At 45.0% G+C, this 26,558-nt stretch overlaps 1 protein-coding gene and 1 long non-coding RNA gene across 4 annotated transcripts in view; both read left to right on the forward strand.

Annotated features, from left to right (window-relative positions):
• The window catches only part of LOC308474765, a 101,967-nt gene that overhangs the window by 56,433 nt on the left and 18,976 nt on the right, over positions 1-26,558 (forward strand). The gene's annotated exons all lie outside the window — the stretch shown is intronic.
• LOC308474524 (uncharacterized protein) lies at positions 827-26,336 on the forward strand. Of its 3 annotated transcripts, XM_081000935.1 has the most exons (7): positions 827-957; positions 2,037-2,541; positions 2,737-2,818; positions 9,385-9,467; positions 10,100-10,252; positions 10,531-10,657; positions 21,099-26,336. In XM_081000935.1, exons 2-7 carry the CDS (start codon positions 2,116-2,118, stop codon positions 22,706-22,708), a joined length of 2,481 nt encoding a protein of 826 aa, XP_080857061.1. In that variant the 5' UTR covers positions 827-957; positions 2,037-2,115; the 3' UTR covers positions 22,709-26,336. The 3 variants fall into 3 exon arrangements, with proteins under 3 accessions (XP_080857061.1, XP_080857060.1, XP_080857062.1); XM_081000934.1 differs by lacking the exon at positions 827-957 and having other exon boundaries at positions 1,532-2,541; XM_081000936.1 differs by lacking the exons at positions 827-957; positions 10,100-10,252 and having other exon boundaries at positions 1,534-2,541.

Consider the following 26,558-nt stretch of genomic DNA (forward strand, 5'->3'; position numbering starts at 1 on the left):
CCCCAGGGCTCTTCCTGGTTTCTGAGGAGTCCTGCATGGAGCCTCCAGGGGCAGAGCCAGTCTACCTTAGAGGGCACAAGGCGCTCTCCTCCTGCTTGGGGGTGCCTGGGTGGCACTGTGGGCGCAGGATCCTGGGCTGGATGGGTCCCTTTGGCGCGAGGCACCTGCCCCAGGGCTCTTCTTGCATGGAGCCTCCAGGGCCAGAGCCAGTCTACCTTAGAGGGCACAAGGCGCTCTCCTCCTGCCTGGGTGCCACTGTGGGCGCAGGATCCTGGGCCGGATGGGTCCCTTTGGCGCGATGCAGCTGCCCCAGGGCTCTTCCTGGTTTCTGAGGAGTCCTGCATGGAGCCTCCATGGACAGAGCCAGTCTACCTTAGAGGGCAAAAGGCGCTCTCCTCCTGCTTGGGGCGCCTGGGGGCCACTGTGGGCGCAGGATCCTGGGCCGGATGGGTCCCTTTGGCGCGATGCAGCTGCCCCAGGGCTCTTCCTGGTTTCTGAGGAGTCCTGCATGGAGCCTCCATGGACAGAGCCAGTCTACCTTAGAGGGCACAAGGCGCCCTGTCCCTGATTGGGGGCGCCTGGGGGCCACTGTGGGCGCAGGATCCATAGCTGTCAACCTTCCCTTTTTTGGGGGGGGGGGAAGTTCCCTTATTCCAGCGCCGCTTCCCGCTGCGATCCCAGATTGTTAGATCTCCCCTAGACTGTCCCCGGACAGGGGAGGCTGCTGCTCCCTTGACAGCTCTGGCCCTGCCTGACTTGAGCCCTGCCTTTTCCCTGCCCATCCCGGGGGGGGGCAGGGGGCTCCCCTTTCTCCTCCTCCGGCCCCCAGGCTCCCCCCGAAGGAGACCAGCTGGGCGCGCCCGGCGGGCCAAGGGTTAAGAGCAGCTGCGCCGCCCTCCTAGAGAGGACAGGAAGGGAGGGGGCGGGTCTTCCGGAGGGCCCCTCTTGTCTCCTCCGGTGAGTCTCCTCTCCCCCCTGGGGGTCCTATGGTGGGGGCTCCTGCAGGGAGGGGCAGGCAGGGCTTTGCAAAGGGGGGGCGAGGGGCTTTCTCCAGCTGGGGCTGGACTACAACTCCCATCATCCCTGAGGCCTGGCCTGGCGAGCGGGGGGTGATGGGAGTTGTAGTCCAGCCCCACCGGGGGCCCCCAGCTGGAGAAAGGCTGGTCCAGATGCTGGACTGATGACCCGGCGGGTCCCCTTCCAGCTCCGCCATGAAAGGGAAGAGGAAGCCTTGGGGAGAAGCCCAGAATCTCAGGCTTGGAAGGCACCCAAAGGACATCTAGTCCAGCCCCTGCAATGCAGGAATCTCGGCTCAGTTCCCCAGTGCAGGCGGCCCCCCACCTTCTGCTCAGAAACCTCCAAGGAAGGAGAGGCCGCCATCAGCCCAGCAGCTCTTCAGTTTTTCCAAATGCTTTTCCAAATGAAACGGAAAACTGCAGCCCAGACCTAAATCGCAGATCTGCATCCCCCAGACTGAAGAGGAAGCCTCTCACTCTTCTTTCCGGTTGGCACTGCCTGCATTTGGGCCTTCAATATTTCACCTTTGAGAAGCTCCCATTTATTTCAGTATTTCAGAACATAAGATCTCACCCATATCTCCTTAAGCCTTTTTTAATTGGCCGCCTTAAAGTGAATTCCTGACTACACTCAGCTTGCATTTCCCTCTGTCTCAGGAAACCTCAAGAGGACATGATCACTTTCTCCCAAGTTTCCCAGTACTTCCACTTGCTTGATCAGTTCCCATCTGTTGTTGAGGACTAGGTCCAAGACAGATGATCCCCTTCTTGTTTCTTCCACCTTCTGGGTCATGAAATTGACAGTGAGGCAATTCTGCATGGTCACTTTCCTTAGACCAGGGCTAGACGCTTCCTTCTCTTTCTTCTTCCTTTTTTCCTGTTAATGAAAGTTCAGAGTCGGGGCTGTGGTGCAGTCCAGCCCTGGCTCCTAGCAAGACTCAGCCACGCTTGCTCAGGAAACATTTCTCTTCTCCTGACCATGTATCAGTCTGATAACAGACCAATATGTTTGCTTTGTAGGCTTTGCTAGCACCTCTAAATCGGACCATCAGAACTTGGCAGAAAACGAAAGGATTCCTTCCGATCTCTTGGAGGCTTCATGAGAGCCCAGATGGATGAGCAAGACTCAGCTGGCCCTGAAGCAGGAGGAGGCCCTGCCCTCCAAACTGGGAGCAGTGGGAGATTATGGGAAAACTCAGAGCAGAAGATCCCAGGTGAGGAGGACCCCCTCTGCTCAGAGGTGCAGAGCCAGCAGTTGACGCAGTCCGGCTCTCAGGAGGCCAAAGGACCCCGAGAGGCTTGCGGCCGACTCCACCACCTCAACTGTCGGTGGCTGAAGCCAGAAAGTCATACGAAAGCTCAGATGCTGGACCTGGTGATCTTGGAGCAGTTCCTGGCTGTCCTTCCGCTGGAGATGGAGAGCTGGGTGAGGGAATGTGGAGCAGAGACCAGTTCCCAGGCAGTAGCCCTGGCTGAAGGTTTCCTCCTGAGTCAGGCAGAGGAGAGAAAGCAAGCAGAGCAGCAGGTGAGAGAGACTTTCCTCTGGAAACTCCCAAGGGGCTCCAAGCAAGACAGGGAGCCTTCCAAGATGCTCTCCTAACGGCTCGCCCTCTTTGGAGAAGCAAGGGATGAGGTCTGCTCCCCTAAAGTGTTTGCTCCGATCATTCCTTTTCTAATCCTTCTCCCCATTCTCTGTTTTAAATCCTTGTTACTCTTTCAGGAAAAGGGTCTCTTTGCAGAAATGGGCCTGGATTCCTGTGAGGCAGAAAAGACTCCGTTGGACGCCAGAGGGAGGCCACTGGGTAAGGAGGAACTCGTCTTTCTTCTCATTCTGTGGATCTTGAAACTAATCTTTGGGTTCTGTTCATCTTTAGGGGGGGAGGCACTTGGGGCCAAGAGCCCAAGGGGGGGGGAAGATATATTTTGACAGAACAAAAATTTGAAATGGGCTTCTCTTTCCTCCTAAATCTTCCAAGCCTGAAAGCAGATACTATTTTAAAATCTTTTTCCTCTAACTTCCAAAACTTGGAAAATTCTTTGGTCAAAAACTCAATTAAATTGTCTTCTTCTACTTCTGGTATTGACCGTATCCTCAAGTTGGCCTCCCTGTTCCGCAGCTCTGTCATCAAAAAGTGAATCTGATGTTCTCCAACTTGTTTGCTGAGTGGTCTAACTTCTTTCTCCAATTCTCCCAGTCTTTGACTAGTATCCTCAGCCAATTTCCGGTTTTCACCTACCGCCTCCTTCAACTCTCCAATGGATTGGACATTCTGTGCAACTTGTCCAGTTAATCTATTCAGACTTTCTGTATTCTGGTCAATTTTAGCCGTTTGCAAATCAACCTTTCTATCCAAAGCCTCCAATTTTTCAAAAATTTTATCTAAAACAGAAGCACTCCCTCCTGAGGCCATATCTTCCAATTGTAATTCTTCCGTTTCTCCCTCCCCTGCCTGTGACAGGGAAGCCGCCTCTGTCTCAGGAGGCAAAGTGGAAGGCAAGGCAGGCACAGATGATCTACGCTGTGAGGCTGCAGATAAAGTTAAGGTTGTTTGTTTGGTTCTTCCCCTTTTCCTTGTTCCACTCATTCCAAAGTTATCTAAAGACCAAGGTCAAACTTAGTTGTTCCCATGAGAATGTAGAAGCCCAGATGCAACAGTCAAACAGAAGGCCGGGAAAAGGAAAGTAAAACACAGTCACTGCTGTAAGTCCAAAATCCTCTAGAGGGAGCTTAAAATGTCTTAAGGGAGAAAGTCAAGTCCAATTCAAATTTATAGATCTAATTCAACATCCAACGACCTCCACAGAGTTAAATTTTTACAGAGTATACGTAAGGCAAAACAGTGTTTCAGACAGTGCCTAGACTGCAGATGTTTCAAAATAACAAGTTCCAGCTCAGAATGTTTCAAAGTCTAAATTCAAAGTATCCAATGTTGCAGACTGGTGCTCAGTTACTCAGGCAGCTCCAGCACCTGGGATTCTTATTTAATTTGTAATCCACTGGTTCAACAGAAGAAAGATATCCTTGTTCCCAAATAAGTCCCAAAGCAAACAGCTTAAAATCTCTTTGCCCTGGTAGCTATTTTAAATAGGTGCCAGCAATTGATTAAAGCATCGCTTTTAGTCTCCACTCCTCCTGTTCTTTGCTTTCAAGTTCAGTGTTAGCGGAAGACGGGCTTCCTGTTTATCGTCACTCCGCTTTCAGCCAAATTCAAGATTTTAAAGGTCTCCAAAAATTCTTAAAGTCCAAATTACTCACGAGTTGCAGCTTTTCTGAATTTGAAGATTGCAGGAAGAAAGGTCAGCGCTCACCGGCAACAGCAACGCGGCTTCGCTCCGCTGATTGCGCAACGACCCACAGCGCCGCTACCCCCTCCGCGATCCGGAGCCCCTTACGGGGTCCCTTCAACGTTTTGGGGGCTGCTTCTGGCGCCCGCCGGGTCCCGAGACTACAGGCTGCTGCCGCCTGTAGTTTTCCTTAATGGGTCTCCGCTTCGCCGTAGCGGACGACCCGTTTTCAGCGGAGCTACCCTCTCCTTACAAGGATCGGGCAGCCATTGCCGATCGCGCCGCCTCCGGAAGTTTTAAAATAGTATCTGCTTTCAGGCTTGGAAGATTTAGGAGGAAAGAGAAGCCCAGAGATTGTTTGATTATACTGAGATCCAAGGAGGAAAGGGATAAGATTTTGGGCCTGCACTACGGGAAGTCACTGGACATTCTGGACAAGAGAATTGAAATTTACAAGGATATCCCTAAACAACTGTTGGACCTTAGATCTGACTACACGGAACTAGCAAGATTGTTGAGGAGCAACTCAATTATCTTCAGGTGGGAGTTTCCTCAAGGATTATCTTTTACTTTCAGAGGGAAAAAGATCAAAATTAGAACATTGGAGGATAGAGACAAGTTTCTGGAAGCACACGGAGAAGATCTTCACAAAGGACTTGGAGCACCAGGGCCCGAACCTTCAGGGGAGCCTGCGCCCTCGGACCCTCAAGGACCGGAGAACAAGGTACCACCCCAGCAAGAATAACCAGATTTATTCAGGATGTCTCTGCAGCTTCTGAGCTGGAATATAAATGGCTGCAACAGTCCGGAGAAAAGGAGAAAAATCTTTCACATTTTAAAAAAAGAACAATTGGACATTATTTGTTTACAAGAAACACATGTGACTAGGCTCCACAGAAAAGTGTTAATAAATAAAAGACTCGGCCAGGAATTTATATCTTCTGACACAGTCAAAAAGAGAGGCGTAGTGATTTATGCAAAAGAGAGCCTTTCACCTAAATTTCTGTTTAAAGATGAAAATGGAAGAATTTTGGCAATAGAAATACAACATCAAGGAGAAAAAATTTTGATATTAGGAATCTATGCCCCAAATGAAGGAAAATCGGATTTTTATAAGAAGTTGCATGAGACTATGCTGGATTATCTGGATTACAACAACATCATCATGATGGGAGACATGAATGGAGTCGTATCAACCAATATGGATAAGTCACAGAATCAAAATGTTACTAAAGAGGGAAGACTACCAAAGACCTTTTTTGAAATGACTGATAATATGGACTGGATTGATATTTGGAGAGTGAGAAACCCCCTGGGAAGAGAAGGAACATTCTTCTCTGAAGCCCAACTGACTTGGACAAGAATCGACCAAATATGGATAACTAGAAGTCTGGCACCTAAGATTAGAAAGGTGGAAATCTGCCCAAAGACATGCTCCGACCACAACGCACTGAGAATGGATATGACACTGATCCCAACCGGCTCATTTAGATGGAAGATGAATGATGGCCTGTTTAGAGACCAAGAGATTGTAAAGAAGGCCCAAAAAACTCTAAAGGACTATTTTGAGGTTAATATGAACACCAGGGTGGAAAAAAGAACTATATGGGACGCAAGCAAGGCCGTGATGAGAGGGTTCCTGATACAACAGAATACCATAAAGAAAAGATCACAGAATGAAAGGAAGGACAAAATTTTGGAAAAAATTAAAGAGCTAGAGAAGAAGTTAAGATCTAACCCAAAGTCCCAGCCGATTCTACGAGAAATTAAACTTTATCAAGCACAATATTCTAAATTGATAAACCAGGAAATAGAATGGAAGATTAAAATAATGAAGCAAAAAACTTTTGAATCGGCTAACAAATGTGGAAAACTGCTAGCTTGGCAGTTGAAGAAGAGACAAAAACTAAATACGGTAACAAACCTAGAGATTGAAGGAAGAAGCATCCAGAACCCTGGAGAGATCAGAAAGTGTTTTCAGAAATATTTTAAAAAGTTATATACTCAAGGGCCACAAGATGAAATTGAGATTAAACAATTCTTGGAGAAAAATGGATTAGCAAAGCTGTCAGAAGAAAACAAAACAATTTTGAACGGTAAAATAACACGACAAGAGATTGAACAGGCCATCCAGAACATGAAACAGGGCAAATCGCCAGGGCCAGATGGGCTGACCTCCATCTACTATAAGACATTGAAAGACTACTTGATACAACCATTGTTGGAGGTCAGCAATGAAATTATGGAGGGGAAGAAGGCGCCGGAATCATGGAAAGAAGCTTTTATCACATTGATACCAAAATCAGAAAGTGAAAAGACACAACTAAAGAACTACCGTCCCATTTCCCTTTTAAATGTGGATTACAAAATATTTGCAGATGTCTTGGCACGTAGATTCAAGAAAGTTCTAAATGAAGTAATTCATAAAGACCAGGCAGGCTTTCTCCCAGGTAGACATATGTATGCTAATACAAGGAACATCATAGATATATTGGAACTTTTGCAAACAAACATAAACACTAAAGCAGTTTTAATCTTTATAGATGCGGAGAAGGCCTTTGACAACATATCCTGGAAATTCATGAAAGGGAATCTAAAAGAAATGGGAGTGGGACGGGGGTTTGAGAATGGGATTGAGGCAATATATTCAGAACAAAAGGCTAAACTGATAGTTAACAATGTGGTTACAGAAGAGTTCAAAATTGAAAAAGGTACACGACAAGGCTGTCCGATTTCCCCACTACTATTTATCTCGGTTCTGGAAGTGCTCCTGAATATGATTAGAGGGGATCGGCTGGTGGAAGGGATCCAGGTCGGAGCGAAACAATATAAACTTAAAGCGTTTGCAGATGACCTAGTTCTGACATTACAGGAGCCGGAATCTAGTACGAAAAGAGTATTACAACTGATTCAAAACTTTGGTCGAGCGGCGGGATTTAAATTAAATAAACAAAAAACCAAGGTATTGGGGAAAAATTTGACAGATACTGAGTCGGAACGGTTTCAGAGGGAGACAGAGTTAACGGTGGTCAAGAAAGTGAAATACCTAGGGGTAAACATAACAGCAAAAAATCTGAGTTTATTTAAAGATAACTATGAAAAATGCTGGTTAGAAATTAAGAGAGACTTGGATAGTTGGTCAAGATTAAAACTTTCTTTGTTAGGCCGAATAGCTGCCATCAAGATGAATGTATTGCCAAAAATGTTATTTTTGTTTCAGACACTACAGATTGTAGACAAGACAGAGTGTTTCCGGAAGTGGCAGAAAGATATTTCCAAATTTGTCTGGCAGGGCAAAAAGCCCAGAATTAAGTTTAAGATATTAACGGATGCAAAAGAAAGAGGGGGCTTTGCCCTGCCAGACCTAAAGCTGTATTACGAAGCGGCAGCTTTCTGCTGGCTAAAAGATTGGCTACTTCTTGAAGATACGGATGTATTAGATTTAGAAGGTTTTAATAATGCATTTGGATGGCATGCATATTTATGGTATGACAAGGTTAAGACAAACAAGGCCTTTAAGAACCATATTGTCAGGAAAGCAGTATTTAATGTCTGGATAAGATACAAAGACTTATTGGAGAATAAAACTCCGAGGTGGCTGTCACCCCTAGAGGCTAAGGCCCGAAAAAGAGCCAATATGGAGGCCAATTGGCCAAAATATTGGGAGATATTAGAAAGAGATGGTAACAATTGGAAATTGCAGAGTTTAGAGAAAATGAAAGATAAAGTGCGGGACTGGTTACACTACGCTCAGATTAAAGAAGTATTTAAAAATGACAAAAAGTTAGGATTCCAGGTGGAGAAGTCAAAGTTGGAAACTGAACTGTTAGAACCTAAGATTAAAGTACTTTCAAAGATGTATAATTTGTTGCTGAAATGGAACACACAAGACGAAATGGTCAAATCGGTAATGATAAAATGGGCACAGGATATTGGGCATAATATTATGTTTGAAGACTGGGAAAGGTTATGGACCTCTGGGCTGAACTTCACTGCATGTAATGCTTTGAAGGAAAATGTAATGAAAATGATATATAGATGGTACATGACCCCAGTCAAATTGGCCAAAATATACCATTCGTCTGACAATAAATGTTGGAAATGTAAGGAAAATGAAGGAACCTTTTTTCACCTCTGGTGGACTTGCCCGAGAGTGAAGGCCTTTTGGGAGATGATATATAATGAGTTAAAAAAGGTGTTTAGGTACACCTTTACTAAGAAACCGGAGGCCTTCCTCTTGGGCATTGTCGGCCAGAGTGTGTTAAAGAAGGACAGAACATTTTTCATGTATGCAACAACGGCAGCAAGGATACTGATTGCTAAGAACTGGAAAACTCAAAATCTACCTACGCTGGAAGAATGGCAGATGCAGCTGATGGACTATATGCAATTAGCTGAGATGACCGGCAGAATTCGAGACTTGGGAGAAGAGAGGATGGAAGAAGACTGGAAGAAATTCAAGACTTATCTGCAAAAGTATTGTAATTTGGCCGAATGTTGATTGGGATGTCAGAGTAGAAGTAATTGTCTACCACTAAATTAGACTTAAGTTTAAACTATACGTTAATGATCAAATCCAAGATTATGAACAAAATGATAATTTGTTTGGAAACAATTCTTTAACGATGCAAGTGTGTGCGGGAGGCGTGGGGGAGTCCAAAGTAATGATGAAAAGATGTCAAATAATTAATGTTATTTGTTTAAATATGTTTATGTATTGAAAAACTTGAATAAATATATATTAAAAAAAAAACAAAAATTTGAAATGGGTACAATGTCAAAATGCACTCAACAAGCAAGACCTTTTCCATGGCACATCTATGGCACTTATCTCCAAGGGCCGAACCTCTAGTTACAGGTAGGTAGCCGTGTTGGTCTGCCGTGGTTGGAAAAAGAAAAAAAATTCCTTCCAGTAGCACCTTAGAGACCAACTAAGTTTGTAATTGGTATGAGCTTTCATGTGCATACACACTTCTTCAGATACACTGAAACAGGCTTCTGAAAGAGACTTCTGTTTCAGTGTATCTGAAGAAGTGAGAGATGCAGGAGCTGATGGCTTCCCTTTGACTTTTGTCTCTCGCAGGTGACCGAAGGATGTCCCCCAGACCTCCTCATCCATCTTTTCATGAGAACGGAGGAGAAGCAGCAGCTGTGGAAACAGATCTGGTATGGGGAAAGAGCTTTGTGGGGAAAGAGTCAGAGGAGTGGGGCAGCCAGGGAGCCTCTGGGCCGGAAGGAATTTCTCCTCCTCTTGGCTTCTGTCAAAGCCTCGGTCCTGAACAAAGATGGACAGTGCCATTGGAGAAGCTCTATGTGCTGACAGGAATGAACAGCCACCTCACCTCACCTATCTTTCTAAATGGCTCTGTTTTTATCAGTAGCTGCAGTTATATTTCTATATTGATCAAAAAAGGCTTCTAAGCAGTTGTTCAAGCCATAAAAAAACCAGTGGCCAGGATTAAGTAGCCCCATCAGCTGCTGGGGATCCCCCCCCCCCGTGCCCCCATGAGCTCCATGAAGTTGGCTGTAGGGCACAGGGAGAGTCCCATCGCCCCCCAAGCAGCACACAGCGGGAGTAGAGAAGGGATCATTCTGTCTGCCAAACAGGAATGCTTCCACAGAATAATTTGAAGAACACCATGTGGAGTTCCACCCATGCACACAAAGATTTATACCCATTGTCAGATGCTGCTGGTGGTTGCTCGTGAGTTACCAGTCAGGACTCTGACCTGTCTTTTACAGGTTTTATTGTGCAAACTATTTACAGTGCAGATCTACAAAGTTCATGTCCATCTCAGTCACTTGCAGAATCTGGGAGTGGCCCCTTCCGGCTTCTCCCCCAACATAAGAACTTTGACACCCCAAGCCTCCTCCTCCCCTCCTTATGTTTCACCCCCTGCGCAAGCTGGGCGACGGAAGTGGCGTGCGTCCCTCCTGGCCAGCCTGGCGAGGTGAGGTGCTGCTCCTCAGGAGTTTCGGAGGCTCTCTGTAGCCCAATGGCCCCCCTGCCTCCCTCCCCTGTTCCGATGGCAGTCCCCTGACACCCATCATTAAAATGCACAATAAAAGAAGACAATTAAAATGTTCAAGTAAGTGTCTATAATTAGAATGTGCAGCAAAATAATCCCATTAAAAGAACACAACAATGAACGGACAGAAAACAATCAAGCAATGTGTAGTAGAGAATCTTATGCTGTCTCAGAAGAGGACCTTTTCCTTTTTCTTTTAGGGCCCTCTGTGCTTTGAAGATGTCGCTGTGTATTTCACAGAGGAGGAGTGGGCGTTGCTGGATCCTGACCAGAGAGCTCTGCATAAGGAAGTCATGGAGGAGAATCGTGCGATTGTGGACTCTCTCAGTAAGGATTCCTGCTGGATCATAATCTCTTTTCTTCCTCCTCCTTCCTTCTTCCTTTTAAAACCATGATCAGGCTGCTCTCAGCTGCCCTTGCCTTTTTAAATGTAGACTTCATCATGGGGACAGAAGATGAACCTGCTGCTATGAGGTTTATTAGTTTTTGCTTCTGTAAATTATTGGTTTACCAAAGAGATGACTGAACTTGCAAATGGGTCCCAGCAAACAAAATGGCTGGGGCAGGTTCCACAGGGGGGGATGCACTGGGACAACCGATCTCAGTGATCATGGGTAGGAGGAGGAGTTACGCTAAGACCAGACCATGTCATTACCGAGGAAGCAGGCTTAGTCGTTGTCTGAGGACTATCCCTGCCTCCAGGTCTGACCGGACTGGGCAGATACTGGAATCAGCAAGGGATACCCACACGACCTGAAGGTGCTGCTGTGCAATGCCAGGTGAATGATTCATTAGACCACTGCCATCCATGACTTGATCATGGATTGAGGACTTGACCTGGCATGTGTAACAGAGACTTGGTTGGATGAAGCAGATGGGCCTGTCCTTGCCGCTGCTTGCCCACCAGGTTTCTCTTACGCACAGCAACCCAGGTCATGTGGGCGGGGAGGGGGGGTTGCAGTGATTTTTAGGAAGTCATTAGTTTGCACCAGGCATCCTATTGAAAAGACCCAGTTCTCTGAGTGCATGTTCTGGAAGTTGGGCAATAGGGGCAGTACAGGATTCCTATTGGTGTACCGACCTCCCTGCCCGAGCTGCTTCAGGTCGTGGCGGATGTTCTCCTGGAGACACCTAGTTTGGTTGTCCTAGGGGATTTTAACATCCATGCCGACACGACCTTACAAGGGGCCGCTCGGGACTTCGTGGAAAGCATGACCTCCATGGGGCTGTCCTTGAATAAGTCTGGCCCAACCCATAGCCGCGGACATGCCTTGGACCTAGTGTTTACCTCTATGGATGTTGGTAATCTGACACTAAGTAAAAGCGAAACCAAAGAAGTGCCATGGTCAGATCACTTCCTGGTGCAACTGGACTTCTCCGTGACCCTTCCCCTCTGCAGGGAGGTGGGACCGATTCAGATAGTCCGCCCCCGCCACTTAATGGATCCAAATGGTTTCCAGAGAGTGGTAGGGGATGCTTTATCCCATGTTGATGGCCTTTCAGCTGATTCCCTGGTGGTCCGCTGGAATGCGGAGTTAACCAGGGCTATTGACTGTTTGGCTCCAAAGTGCCCTCTCCGATTGCATGGAGCCCGGACAGCCCCGTGGTTTTCGCTGGAGCTGAGAGGGATGAAACAATCGTTGAGACGGCTAGAGCGCCGGTGGCGGAAAACTCACTCTAAATCACACCAGACACAGGCTAGAGCTCAACCTCGAGCCTACCAAGTGGCGATAGCGACGGCGAAGAAGACTTTCTTCACCGCCTCCATTGCATCTGCGGAAAACAGCAGCAGGCGACTCTTTCAGGTGGTTCGCAATTTAGCAGAACCACCTGCTACATCGGGGCCCAGTACGGGCCACATGATTTCCTGCAATGATTTTGCAAAGTTTTTTGTAGATAAAGTTGCTCAGGTTCGAGAAGAGGTGGACTCCACAGTGGGAGCAGGGCCAGGGCGGGAGAGTGCTAGAGTCCTGTCTAGTCAAGTTGTGTGGGATCAATTCCAATCTGTTACCTCCCAGGATGTGGACAGGCAGCTTGGACGAGTGAAACCAACCACCTGTCTCCTTGATCCCTGCCCATCCTGGCTCATAAAAGCTAGCTGGGAAGGGCTGGGCGATGGGCTTCGTGGGGTGGTGAATGCTTCCCTCTGTGAGGGAGCCTTTCCAGACCCGCTGAAAGAGGCGGTTATTAAACCGCTTCTTAAAAAACCATCTTTAGATGCGGCCACGATGGCCAACTATCGCCCAGTCTCAAATCTTCCATTCTTGGGCAAGGTGATTGAGCGAGCGGTTGCTGAACAACTCCAGGCACGCCTGGAAGAAGCGGACCATTTCGATCCCTTCCAGTTGGGATTCAGGCCTCATCATGGGACTGAAACTGCCTTGGTTGCACTGGTTGATGATCTCAGAAAGTGGTGGTGGGGGATGAGTGTTCAGACCCCTGGGCCCTCACTTGTGGGGTGCCTCAGGGTTCTGTCCTCTCCCCCATGCTTTTCAACATCTACATGAAGCCGCTGGGAGAGATCATCAGGGGATTTGGGCCGGGTGTTCATCAGTATGCGGATGATACCCAGCTCTACCTCTCTTTCAAATCACAACCAGTGAAGGCGGTGAAGGTCCTGTGTGAGTGCCTGGAGGCGGTTGGAGGTTGGATGGCGGCTAACAAATTGAGGTTGAATCCTGACAAGACAGAAGTACTGGTTTTGGGACTTCCCGAGGCGGCGCCATCGGCAATGGCGGATTCCCTCTAGTCTTGAGGGAGTAGCTCCACGGAAATCGGGTCTTGCCGCTACGGCGAAGCGGGGACCCCTTCGAAAACCACAGGCGGGTGAAGCCTGTGACCGTGGGACTCGGCGGGCACCTTTAGCGCCCCCCCCCAGTCTGCGAGGGAACCCTGTAAAGAGTTCCGGAGTGAAACGGGGAGTGCGGCGCGGTGCTGAGAGTCAACTGCTTCTTCCGTGGAGTGAAGCCGCGCAGCTGCTGCCGGAGAGCGCTGACCTTTTTCCTGTGACAATTCGGCTACTAAACAACTACCCGTGAGTAGGTTAAGTTTGAAGATTGGGGAATTTAAGGGGGGGGGAGGACTAATTTGGCACTGAAGCGGGAAGGCGTAAACAGGAAGTCCGCCTTCCGTTTTTTTTGTAAATAGATCAAAGCGAAGACTGTCTAAGCTAAGACCCTGAAAATCGTGTTGAAAAAGACTCAAATCTTAACATCAATAAAAAGAGAACTCCCTCCCTGAGGTGCAGAAGAGGGGAGGGAGAAGGGGAAGTACTTTTTGCCTGCAAAAAGAAGAGAGAAAGGGAACAAAGACCATCACTTAATGCCTGGGAACGGACTGTCAAGGGACAATGGAACTGCCGTATTGTGAATCGCGCTGTTAAAGGATAATGCAACTCTTTGACAGCTAACTCTGTAAGAGAGATACTTTGACTCTGAAGGGTCTCTCCAGACCCAAAACTGTTACTTTTCTTGGTTAAAGGGGGGGATTTCTGAAAGTTGGAAAAGCTATTTTATTGCTACAAGTCTGGACTGCTACTGTGTCCCCCTAGAGGAACTTTGAAATTGTTACAATTGGCCAGGGAATTTTCCACTCCAAACTGGCCAGGGGAATTTTCCACTACAAAACAAGTAACCGTGGGACTGACCTTGATCCTTAGATAAAGTGTTATGGCAGATTCAATTCAGGAAAAAACAACAAGATCGGGTAAAATTAGACTGCAGCAGCGTAGACCTTCAGCATCCGGCCCTCCTGCCCCACCAGGGGAAGATTCAGCTCAGGTGGTGCCTAAAGGAATGGCATCGGAAGGGGGTTTAGCTTCAGCATTAGATAAAATTTTTGAATCTTTGGAAAAATTAAGCAAACAAGTTGCTGAAGCAACAACTAAAATTGATCAAAACACTTCAAGCATTAAGGTGAACTCAAATACAGAATCTATTGAGAAACTGCTGCAGGAATCTACTTTGAACCGAAAAACAGCTGAAGAAGCCAAGGAAAAAGTATTGGCTGTAGAGGAAAAGATACCACCGATATGTAGGCAGCTTGAGGACCACAAGTCATTGCTGTCTATGATTGAATTAAAAGAAAAACAGACAAATCTAAGGATCAGGGCTGTACCTGAACTTGAGAAAGATAGTTTGAGTGACTTTCTGACGCAGGAATTTGCAGACTTTTGGAACTTAGACTCAGACAAGTTAGATTTCGAGATTGTAAGCGCTTTTAGACTTGGAAGAGGGGGGAGAAAGAACAGGGTGAGAGACTGTTTGATTACCCTCCAATCAAGAGAGGAGAGAGACAGAATATTGAGTCTGCACTTCCAGAAGACCTTGGAAATAAACGAATCAAGAGTGGAGATATTTAAGGACATCCTTAAACATCTTTTGGACCTCAGGTCCAATTACGGAGATCTGGTGGCCCTGTTAAGAGGAAAAAGAACCATTTTTAGGTGGGAATTCCCCCAAGGCCTATCTTTTACCTTTAAAGGGAAAAAGTTTAAAATAAGATCAGTGGAAGATAAAGAAAAATTTCTGAAAGAACACGGAGAAGACCTGCAAAAAGAAGCTGAAGAAGAGCCAAGAGCTTTAAAACCAGGAATACAAGACATAGTACCACTACCTTTGGGATTGGACAAGTTAGAGAAGGTGACACCACCAACAGAACAAGAACAATTACTTGGCGCAGTTGGAGGAAAAGCAAAATAAATACACCATGTCCCTGCAACTATTAAGTTGGAATATTCATGGATTTAACTCCCCGGAGAAAAGGAAAAAAGTCTTTCATTTATTGAAAAAGGAACAATTGGACTTGATTTGTTTACAGGAAACACATGTGATAAGGCTTCATAGGAAAGTATTGATTAATAAAAGATTGGGCCAAGAGTTTATTTCATCGGACAAGGTTAAAAAGAGAGTAGTAATTTACGCGAAAGAGAGCCTATCACCGAAATTTATTTTTAAAGATGACCAAGGAAGATATGTGGCAATTGAAATCCAAACACAAGGAGAAAAATTTTTGATAGTAGGAGTATATGCACCAAATGAGGGGAAATCTGAATTTTTTAAGAAGTTGCATGAGACATTGTTAGACTATATGGATTACAACATTATCATGATGGGAGATATGAATGGAGTGGTATCTACAAACATGGACAAGTCGCAGAGACAGGTAGTTACCAAAGATGGCAGACTACCAAAAACCTTTTTTGAGATGACTGACAATATGGAATTTGCTGCCAAGGAGTGTGGTGGAGTCTCCTTCTTTGGAGGTCTTTAAGCAGAGGCTTGACAACCATATGTCAGGAGTGCTCTGATGGTGTTTCCTGCTTGGCAGGGGGTTGGACTCGATGGTCCTTGTGGTCTCTTCCAACTCTATGATTCTATGATTCTATGATTCTATGGACTTGATTGACATTTGGAGAATAAAGAATCCCTTGGGTAGAGAGGGAACCTTCTTCTCTGAAGCCAAAATGACATGGACGAGAATTGACCAAATCTGGATAACTAGAGGATTGGCACCTATGATTCGAAAAGTGGAAATTTGCCCTAAAACTTGCTCCGACCATAATGCTGTGAAAATGGAGATGAAATTAACACCTACCGGTTCCTTCAGATGGAGGATGAATGACACCCTGTTTAGAGATCAAGAGGTTACCAAGAAGGCCCAAAAAATCTTGAGAGACTATTTTGAGATAAATATGAACACCACCACCGAAAAAAGAGTAATCTGGGACGCAAGCAAAGCAGTTATGAGGGGGTTCCTAATTCAACAGAATGTAATAAAGAAGAGAATTCAAAATGAGAAAAAAGATAAAATTTTGGAAAAAATAAAAGAGAGTGAGAAGAAACTGAGAGCGAAACCAAAGTCACAAGAGATTCTGAGAGAAATAAAGTTATACCAAGTTCAATATATGAAGATGATGAATCAGGAAATAGAATGGAAAATTAAACAGATGAGACAAAGGACATTTGAATCGGCCAATAAATGTGGAAAACTGTTAGCTTGGCAAATGAAAAAACGACAAAAACTTAACACCATTACCAACTTGGAAGTGGAAGGAAAGAACATCCAGAATCCAGTGGAAATTAGAAAATGCTTCCAGAGGTACTTTAAACAGTTATATACACAAGGGCCACAGAAAGAGTTTGATTTAGACCAATTCTTAAAAACAAATGGACTACAAAAAATCTCTCAAGAAAATAAGTTAATGTTGAACTATAAAATAACAGAACAGGAGGTGGAAGGTGCCATCCAGAACATGCAGTTGGGCAAATCTCCAGGGCCAGATGGTTTAACCTCCAAATACTATAGATCTTTGAAGGACTGGATAATTCAACCACTAAAGGAGGTTTGTAATGAAATTTTGGAGGGGGAAAAAGCGCCAGAGTCGTGGAAGGAAGCTTATATTACACTAATACCGAAAAATGAGACTGAAAAGACACAACGTAAGAACTACCGCCCCATATCCCTGCTTAATGTGGATTATAGATTTTTTGCAGATATTTTGGCTAAAAGGTTAAAAAAAGTATTAGTGGAGGAGATACATAAAGACCAAGCCGGCTTTCTCCCGGGTAGACACTTGTCTGACAACACGAGGAATATAATTAACATTTTGGAGAAGTTGCAAGTGAATATTAATACTAAAGCAGTTTTAATTTTTGTAGATGTGGAGAAAGCCTTTGATAATATTTCTTGGAGTTTCATGAAGAAAAATCTTCAGGGGATGGGGGTTGGTCAAGGGTGTGAAAATGGTATAAGTGCAATTTATTCAGAACAAAAGGCTAAACTAATAGTTAACAATGTGGTGACAGAGGAATTTAAGATAGAGAAAGGGACACGACAAGGCTGCCCAATTTCCCCATTGCTTTTTATTTCGATCCTGGAGGTTCTGCTAAATATGATCAGAAGGGACCGTCTGATCAAAGGTATACAGGTCGGAGCCAAACAGTACAAACTGAAAGCTTTTGCAGACGATTTGGTATTGACGTTACAGGAGCCAGAATCTAGTACTAAAAGAGTATTAGAATTGATTCAGGATTTTGGTCATGTGGCAGGATTTAAGTTGAACAAGTTAAAAACTAAGGTGCTTGAGAAAAATTTAACACCGATTGAGAAAGAGAGGTTTCAGAAGGAGACAGGTTTAACATTGGCTAAGAAAGTAAAATACCTGGGGGTTAATATGACCGCTAAGAACTTAAACCTATTTAAAGACAGTTATGAGAAATGTTGGTCAGAAGTGAAAAAGGATCTAGAGATATGGTCAAACTTGAAGCTTTCCTTGTTAGGTCAAATTGCTGTTATAAAGATGAATGTATTGCCAAGAATGTTATTTTTGTTTCAATCATTGCAAATCTTGGACAAAATGGACTGTTTCAAGAAGTGGCAGAGAGACATTTCTAGATTTGTCTGGCAGGGCAAGAAGCCCAGAATAAAATTTAAAATATTAACTGATGTAAAGGAAAGAGGTGGATTTGCCCTGCCAGACCTTAAACTTTATTATGAATCAGCAGCATTCTGCTGGTTGAAAGAATGGCTGCTTCTTGAGAACACAGACATTTTGGATTTAGAAGGTTTCAACAATGTTTTTGGGTGGCATGCATATTTGTGGTATGACAAGGTTAAAGCACATAAAGCATTTAAAAACCATATTGTCAGGAAAGCATTGTTAAATGTCTGGATAAGATATAAGGACTTACTTGAAAATAAAACCCCAAGGTGGTTGTCACCGATGGAAGCAAAGGCTCAGAAAAAGCTCAATATGGAGGCCAAATGGCCGAAATATTGGGAAATTTTGGAACAAGAAGGAGACAAATTGAAATTGCAGAGTTTTGAGAAATTAAAAGATAAAGTGCGAGGCTGGCTTCACTATTATCAAATAAGGGAGGCTTATAATTTGGACTTAAAAATTGGCTTTCAGGTGGAAAAATCAAAATTGGAAACAGAATTGTTAGATCCCAAAACAAAGATACTTTCAAGAATGTATAACTTGCTGTTGAAATGGAACACTCAGGATGAAACGGTGAAATCTGCTATCATTAAATGGGCACAAGACGTTGGTCATAACATTATGTTTGGTGACTGGGAACAGTTGTGGACCACAGGTATGAAATTTACGGCATGTAATGCCCTAAGAGAGAATATTATGAAAATGATATACAGGTGGTACATGACACCAGTCAAGCTTGCAAAAATCTATCATTTGCCCGATAATAAATGTTGGAAATGTAAAGAAACTGAAGGTACATTCTTTCACCTTTGGTGGACGTGCCCAAGGATTAAGGCTTTCTGGGAGATGATCTATAATGAACTGAAAAAGGTATTTAAATATACCTTCTTGAAGAAACCAGAGGCCTTTCTCCTAGGCATAGTCGGCCAATCGGTGTCAAAAAAGGACAGAACTTTCTTTATGTATGCTACAACAGCAGCAAGAATACTCATTGCAAAGCATTGGAAAACACAAGATCTACCCACCTTGGAAGAATGGCAGATGAAGGTGATGGACTATATGGAATTGGCGGAAATGACTGGCAGAATCCGAGACCAGGGAGAAGAGTCGGTGGAAGAAGATTGGAAAAAGTTTAAAGACTATTTAAAGAAATATTGTAAAATTAATGAATGTTAGAATGATGTTGGATAGAAACTAAGTGGTTTTTAGCTGTAATGTTATAAGGGAATATGAAAAAATGGGTTATTAATAGGTAAAAATTTAATGTTACAATATTTTAAGATTAAAGACTAGGATAAACAAAGAGGGGAAGGATTTGCTGAACTAACAAATTGAATTGGAATACAAAAAAGGGAGGCGTGAGGAGGTCTGGGAAACAAGCAAATGAAAAATAAGTAATGGAAGGATTGAATTGTTTTTAACTATTTTTATTTTGTATTTTTTCTTTTTTTATCTTGTAATATTTTGAAAATCTTAATAAATATTGTCAGGGGTTCAGGAGCAGAGGCAAGGGCAAGGGAGGAAACAGAGAGCGAGGGGGAGGAGGCAGAAGAAAAGATGAGTGATGACGACGACCCGAGATCTCCGAGTCTTTCCAGTGAATCAGAAGATTCACAGAAAGGAGCACCAGTGGCCAGGGCAAGGGGGGAGCCTAGGGGGACACCCCAGGAAGATAGAGCCAGAGGGGACTCAGAGGGGAGCAGTTGGAAATCGGGACCAGCGTCACCGCCAGAGAGCAGGGAAGAGGAAGGGCGCCAGGGGTCAAGCGCTGGCAGCTCACAACAGGGGGGAGGGCACGAGTCAGGAGTGGCCACACCTCCATCGGGGAGCGAAGAAACGGTCAGACGGAAGGTGGAAGGTTGGGCGCGCGCGACAAGTTCAAATGCACAGGAAGGTGGCGCAGTAGGCAGCCCGGAAAGGGAGCCAGGTCCTAAAGCCCGCCGAAAGGAGGGAGAAGAGTCAGGGGGGTCAGCGTCAGCGTCAGAGGAATCCCGGAAGGAAGAGACCCCGGGGGGCAGAGGGACCCAGAGAAGAACAGTCAGGCGGAAAAGGTGGAGCAAGGCTAGGATATTAAGTTGGTGTACAAGGGGCGGAGACTCAGATGGAGCTTCGCCGATCTAACCATTAGACGTAGGGTTGCACGCAGCAGCTTGAGAATGGAAACTGTAACTCAATAAAGACTTTTATTTAATGATCGCTGGCTAGCGTGATCCTCTGTGAGCTAGGATCTGGAAGCAACTCTGACAAATATCTTTTTAAAAAAAAGAAGTACTGGTTTTGGGGGACAGGAGGCGGGCAGGTATGGAGGATTCCCTGGTCCTAAATGGGGTAACTGTGCCCCTGAAGGACCAGGTGCGCAGCCTGGGAGTCAATTTGGACTCACAGCTGTCCATGGAGGCACAGGTCAATTCTGTGTCCAGGGCAGCTGTTTACCAGCTCCATCTGGTACACAGGATGAGACCCTATCTGCCTGCGGACTGCCTCGCCAGAGTGGTGCATGCTCTGGTTATCTTCCGCTTGGATTACAGCAATGCGCTCTTCGTGGGGCTACCTTTGAAGGTGACCCAGAAACTACAACTAATCCAGAACGCGGCAGCTAGACTGGTGACTGGGAGCAGTCGCAGAGACCACATAACACCGGTCTTGAAAGACCTACATTGGCTCACAGTACGTTTCTGAGCACAATTCAAAGTGTTGGTGCTGACCTTTAAAGCCCTAAATGGCCTTGGTCCTGTATACCTGAAGGAGCGTCTCCACCCCCATCGTTCTACCCGGACACCTGGGTCCAGCACCAAGGGCCTTCTGGCAGTTCCCTCACTGCAAGAAGCAAAGCTACAGGGAACCAGGCAGAGGGCCTTCTTGGTGGTGGCACCCGCCCTGTGGAACACCCTCCCATCAGATGTCAAAGAGAACAACAACTACCAGACTTTTAGAAGACATCTGAAGGCAGCCCTGTTTAGGGAAGCTTTTAATGTTTGATGTATTATAGTATTTTAATATTTTTTTGGAAGCCGCCCAGAGTGGCTGGGAAAGTCCAGCCAGATGGGCGGGGTATAAATAAATTTTATTATTATTATTATTATTATTATTATTATTATTACATTAAGCCAAACAAAATCCATCCTGGAAAGTGCCAGGCCTTTTGAATCTCAGGTTTCCATCGATATGTCTCTCTCTTAATGCCAATCAACAAAGGCATTCATTAACCCTGTAGTAAAACCTCAAATCTAACTCCCTTATTTGTCTATCACAAGTGTTTATTAGCATTGTTTAATAAGTTGGGGCTCCATTTCTTCCTGAGACTCTAATCTTCCCTCATTTTTGCAGGTGGTGATGGATTGGAAGTTATGAACAAGGGAGACCACGACAAATTACACACAGTGGGGAAGTTGTATGAATATTTGGAGTTTGGAGAGAGCGTCAATCGCAGCTCCGATTCCACTTCCTATGAAATAAATCCCATTGGAAAGAATCAGTATCAGTGCTTGGAATGTCAAAAGACTTTTAGTCGGAAGGGTAATCTCACTTCCCATCAAAGAAAGCACAGCGGGGAAAAACCCCATCAATGCTTGGAATGTGGAAAAAGCTTCAGTCAGAGGGCTACACTCACTACACATCAAAGAATTCATACAGGCGAGAAACCATATGAGTGCTTGGAATGTGGGAAGAGCTTCAGTCAAAGGACCCATCTCACTCGCCATCAAAGAATTCATACAGGCGAGAAACCATATCAGTGCCTCGAATGTCGAAAGAGCTTCAGTCGGAGGTCCGATCTCATTTCCCATCAGAAAATTCATACAGGGGAGAAGCCATATCAGTGCTTGGAATGTGGAAAAAGCTTTTCTCAGAGGGCTAAGCTCACTTACCATCACAGAATTCATACAGGGGAGAAACCATATCAGTGCTTGGAATGTGGGAAGAGCTTCTGTCAGAGGTCCTATCTCATTTCCCATCAGAAAATTCACACAGGGGAGAAACCATATCAGTGCTTGGAATGTGGAAAGAGCTACAATCACATCTCCAAACTTACTTGCCATCAAAGAAGTCACAGCGGGGAGAAACCATTTCAGTGTTTGGAATGTGGAAAGAGTTTTACCCATAAGGAAAGTCTCACTTCCCATCAAAGAATTCATACAGGGGAGAAACCATATCAGTGCTTGGAATGCGGAAAGAGCTTCCATAGGAGCTTCAATCTCACTTCCCATCTAAGAACACATAGCGGGGAGAAACCCCATCAGTGCTTGGAATGTGGAAAGAGCTTCAGTGTGAGGGCTCACCTCATGGCCCATCAAGTAATTCATACAGGGGAGAAACCCTATAAGTGCATGGAATGCGGAAAGAGCTATTCCTGGATGTTAAATCTCACTTACCATAAAAGAATTCATACAGGGGGGAAACCATATGAGTGCTTGGAATGTGGTAAAGGCTTCAGTGAGAGGGCTAAGCTGGTAGCCCATCGAAGTATTCATACAGGAGAGAAACCATATCAGTGCTTGGAATGTGGGAAAAGCTTCAGTAGGAGATCTAATCTCACTTCCCATCAAAGAATTCATACAGGGGAGAAACCCTATCAGTGCCTGGAATGTGGAAAGAGCTTCAGGCAGAAAGCTCAGCTCATACCCCATCAAAGAATTCATACAGGGGAGAAACCATATCAGTGCATGGAATGTGGAAAGAACTTCAGACAGAGGGCCCAACTCACTTCCCATCTAAGTATTCATGAGGGGAAGAATCCACATCAATGCTTGGAATGTGGAAAGAGCTTCAATAGGAGGTCTCATCTCACCTGCCATCAAAGAACTCACTGCGGGGAGAAACCATATCAGTGCTTGGAATGTGGAGAGATTCATCTGGAAGGTAAGTCTCACTTCCCATCAGACAATTCATACAGGAAAGAAACCATATCAATGCTTGGAATGTGGAAAGAGATTCAGTAGGAAAGGAAGTCTCCCTTCCCATCAAAGAATTCATACAGGGGAGAAACCCTATCAGTGCTTGGAATGTGGAAAGAGCTTCTTTTGGAGGTCAAACCTCAAGGCCCATCAGAGAATTCATGCAGGGGAGAACCCATACAAATGCGTGGAATGTGGGAAGTGCTTTAGTAGGAAGGAACATCTCACTTCCCATCAAAGAATTCACCGTGAGGAGAGACCATATCAGTGCTTGGAATGTGGAAAGAGCTTCAAATGGAAGAAACTTCTCACTTTCCATCAAAGAACTCACAGCAAGGAGAATCATAGTATTTGAAGATGGCCATCACATCTCTTAATCTCCTCTTTTCTAGGCAAAACATGCCCAACTCCCTCAAACTGGTTTATGCCCAGTATTTTCCTTTCTCTTCCCCGGCTCCGACCTTCAACAGGAAGGACTGGTGGTGAAGAGAGCACCTGTGCCCCACATCTCTTCAGCTTCCTCCCAGAGTCTCACAGTCCCTTGTTATACATTGTCCGTGTTAGTATTATTTGTACCCACATGAATCAGAAGGAAGGAGTAGGGGTCAGTTGGCTTTAAAAGACATGGCAACTTCTCTGTCACATTGTGAATCTGCATACCGTCTGGGACATCCTCTTTTCTCCACACACTACTTCTTCTGCCCCCTCAGTAGGTCGTCACCTATCACCACCACGTCTCCTCCTCTGGGGAGTGGCAGGAATTGTTTGATATGCTGTACCTTCCAAAACCTCCTTGGAGCATTCTATGGTCTACAAGTGCTGTTCTTGAGTTCTTGTCTGTTGGAGTTGCCTAGTTCATTTCCTTGGAAGATAGCAAGTGGGTTATCAGCATACTCATCCATGATCAGTAGCCGCGGATCAGAAGGAGTTAGGTCAAGAATGAAAAAGGGCTCCTCTAATAATATGAGTACTAATAATACTAATAATGACAATTTATTATTTTTACCCTGCCCATCTGGCTGGGTTTCCCCAGCCACTCTGGGCAGTTTCCAACAAAAGAGTAAAAATACATTATAACATCAATCATTAAAAACTTCCCTAAACAGGGAAGTCCATCTCCTCTTGTCTCTTCCACCTCTGCGGGGTGGCAGAAATCATTCTGTGCTCTGCACCTTTCACAGCCACCTTGGGGTATTCTGAGGTCAGCAACTGCTGTCCTAGCTCCTCTGGCCCAGAACTGGTGTCCAAGGTGAGAGCATGAGAGCCATTCTGCAGCTCCAGTGACAAAGCGTGGTTCGTGACTCCTACTTCTGTGTTTCACATTCCTCCAGGGGTTGGTCTTTTGCAGTGGGTGATCTTCCTCCAGCCTGGGGCCGCCCCATCTGTGTTGCTGCTGCATCACAGTCAACCCAGCTCTATCAAGAAACTCGGCATGTTGTCCTGTAGCTCAAAGCATGGCTAGGAGGGCCTCAAGTTGCTGTACCTTCTCTTCCAGCAAGACAACCAGTTTGCACTTGCTGCAGGCATACAACTGTATGTTCTCCGGCAGAAAGACAAGCATGGCACAGGTGTTGCGGGTCACTGCAGCAGCTCCCTCGCCCTGCATGTCTCTTGGTCCTATGCACGCCATGGGACAATACTCTGGGCCTCCCCCTTAAATGCCCTCGCAAATGCCTATGTTTGCGTGGCCTGTTCGTGAGCTCCCAGAGGCTGCAATGAGCTAACTTTGACTGCTGCTGGTTGCTAACTCCTTCCTCTGCTCACTTCCTCTCAGGAGCCACACCCTCAGGCCTGCAACCAACCAAGCCTCTAGCACAGTGGTTCGCAATTAGCTAATTAGCCCCTAAAAAGCAACGGATTTTAGATATGCTATAAAAAAATACTGTAAAATTTGTGATATTGCCACAAATTGCCTATCCCCAGACAGGAGGAAAAACCTGTCTCCATTGCTGCACTACAACTGAATTTTTTTTAAAAAGCAATTGTGTCTCTAACTTGCAAGTGTTCTATATGCAGAAGGCTTTTTATATGAGAGAGCATTCCTTGCTCGTAATCTGCGATGGTACAACTTAACAAAACTTTGCAGCATATGGGTCTTCTAACTGAGGGATCTTGCACCTTCAAGACATAGGTGAAGGCTTCGTCAGGGCTTGATAAAGTATTGGTGAAAACAGCTGGAATTTTGTAATGATTTGATGATGATGATGAGTCCTCCTGTGCCCAAGTTTCACCCCTGACTTTAATTAGTTTAATACAGTTTTATTTGGAGTGAGGTTTTTATTCTTGTTGATTACCCAATAGGAGCAACCAACTTTTTAACTTATTAGGATTCTGCCCTACATCTTTTTCCTCCCACCCCAAAATGCAGCCACATAAATTCCCAAAGATAACAAGGAAGCAACATCCACGCAGGCTGCCTTTTGCACTAAATAGGCATGGGTTACTTATTGATGCATCGCCCAGGACTGGTATGAGGGGCAGAATGCGATGGCGACGTCACTTGGAGGTATATCGCAAACAAAAGCACCACCACTCTTGGCTTGTGCTGGAGGCAGAGGGACTCAGGAGCGGCGGCAGTTTCACCAGTGATCTACCACTGAGTAGCTGGCTGTGTAGAGCAGGACCATGTATCTTGGCTGCTTATTCTTTCCCGAAGGCGGGAAGAAGCAGCCAATATAAATTCCAGTCGTCATGATATATCAGCATACACCGGTATTTAGCTGCTGATATATCACGATGTTGAAAAGAAAGTATCGCTCAGCCCTGAAACTAAACTAAATCATCAGATGGTGAGCTATTCTGCTAATCATCGTCGCTATTTGCATAGCTATTTTGCCTGTTGGACTTCCAAGATGAGACATGAATCCCAAACACATCAGGCAAGATTCACTGCAAACCCTGCCTACAAGCAGTGGGAGAGTCCTCTAAACTTTATAATCTTTGAATAATAATAATAATAAATTTTATTTGTACCCCGCCCTCCCCGGCCAGAGCCGGGCTCAGAGCGGCTAACATCATATAAATAACACAGCATACATAAAAACAGGCATCAATTAATTAAAATACATCTTAAAATTAATTCAGACAAATTAAAATCTGGACCAACGGCAGTTGACAGATTAAGACTGACAGCAGTTAATACTTGCCAGGACCAACTGTTTTCACATATAAGGACCTGTGAACAAGCTGGGAGGCCTCCTTCGTGCTTGTTCTTATACAAAGGAAAATAGGTCAGACTGCTGACCCTGACCCTGACCCTAAGTGGACTTGCTGTTATTCCCTTGGCTCTGTGTTTTATTTAAAGGTGTTCCCTCTGCTGGGTATCAGCCAAGTGGTGTAGAAGTAAATCCTTGCCACAATTCACTGGAAAGATAAATCTGCGACTCCCTTGGAATAACAGGGAGAAGATAGGACTACTCTTGCAATATATGAACAGATTGCTTTTAGACGTAGATTGTGTACGGACAAGTAGAATGGTGTTTGGAATGCATTGCTATAAAGCACAGTGACTTGCTCATAGTTTTCTACTATTACAATAATCGGACTACTTCTATATTGCAAAGTATCAGTTTCAAGCACTTTGCTTTGTTTTGTTTTGACCTTTCTCTGACTTTTCCCACTTCATTTCTCTTCCAAAAATGTTCAATAAAATATAAATATTAAAAAGAGAGAAGTTGGATGGGGTATTTCCTTCTGGTTTTTTACCCCGTGGGGAGATCCATAAAAGAAAAAAGTGTCACCCATTTATTTCTAATTGTGCAAAATTGTCCAAATGTGGGCACAGAAGGCTTTTCTTGCCATTTATTTACATGGAAGCAAAACCTTTATTTACCGTATTTTTTGCCCTATAGGACGCACTTTCCCCCCTCCAAAAATGAAGGGGAAATGTGTGTGT

This window comes from Podarcis pityusensis (assembly GCF_964106645.2).
Source record: "Podarcis pityusensis genome assembly, chromosome: 3".
Classification (NCBI taxonomy): Eukaryota; Metazoa; Chordata; class Lepidosauria; order Squamata; family Lacertidae; genus Podarcis; species Podarcis pityusensis.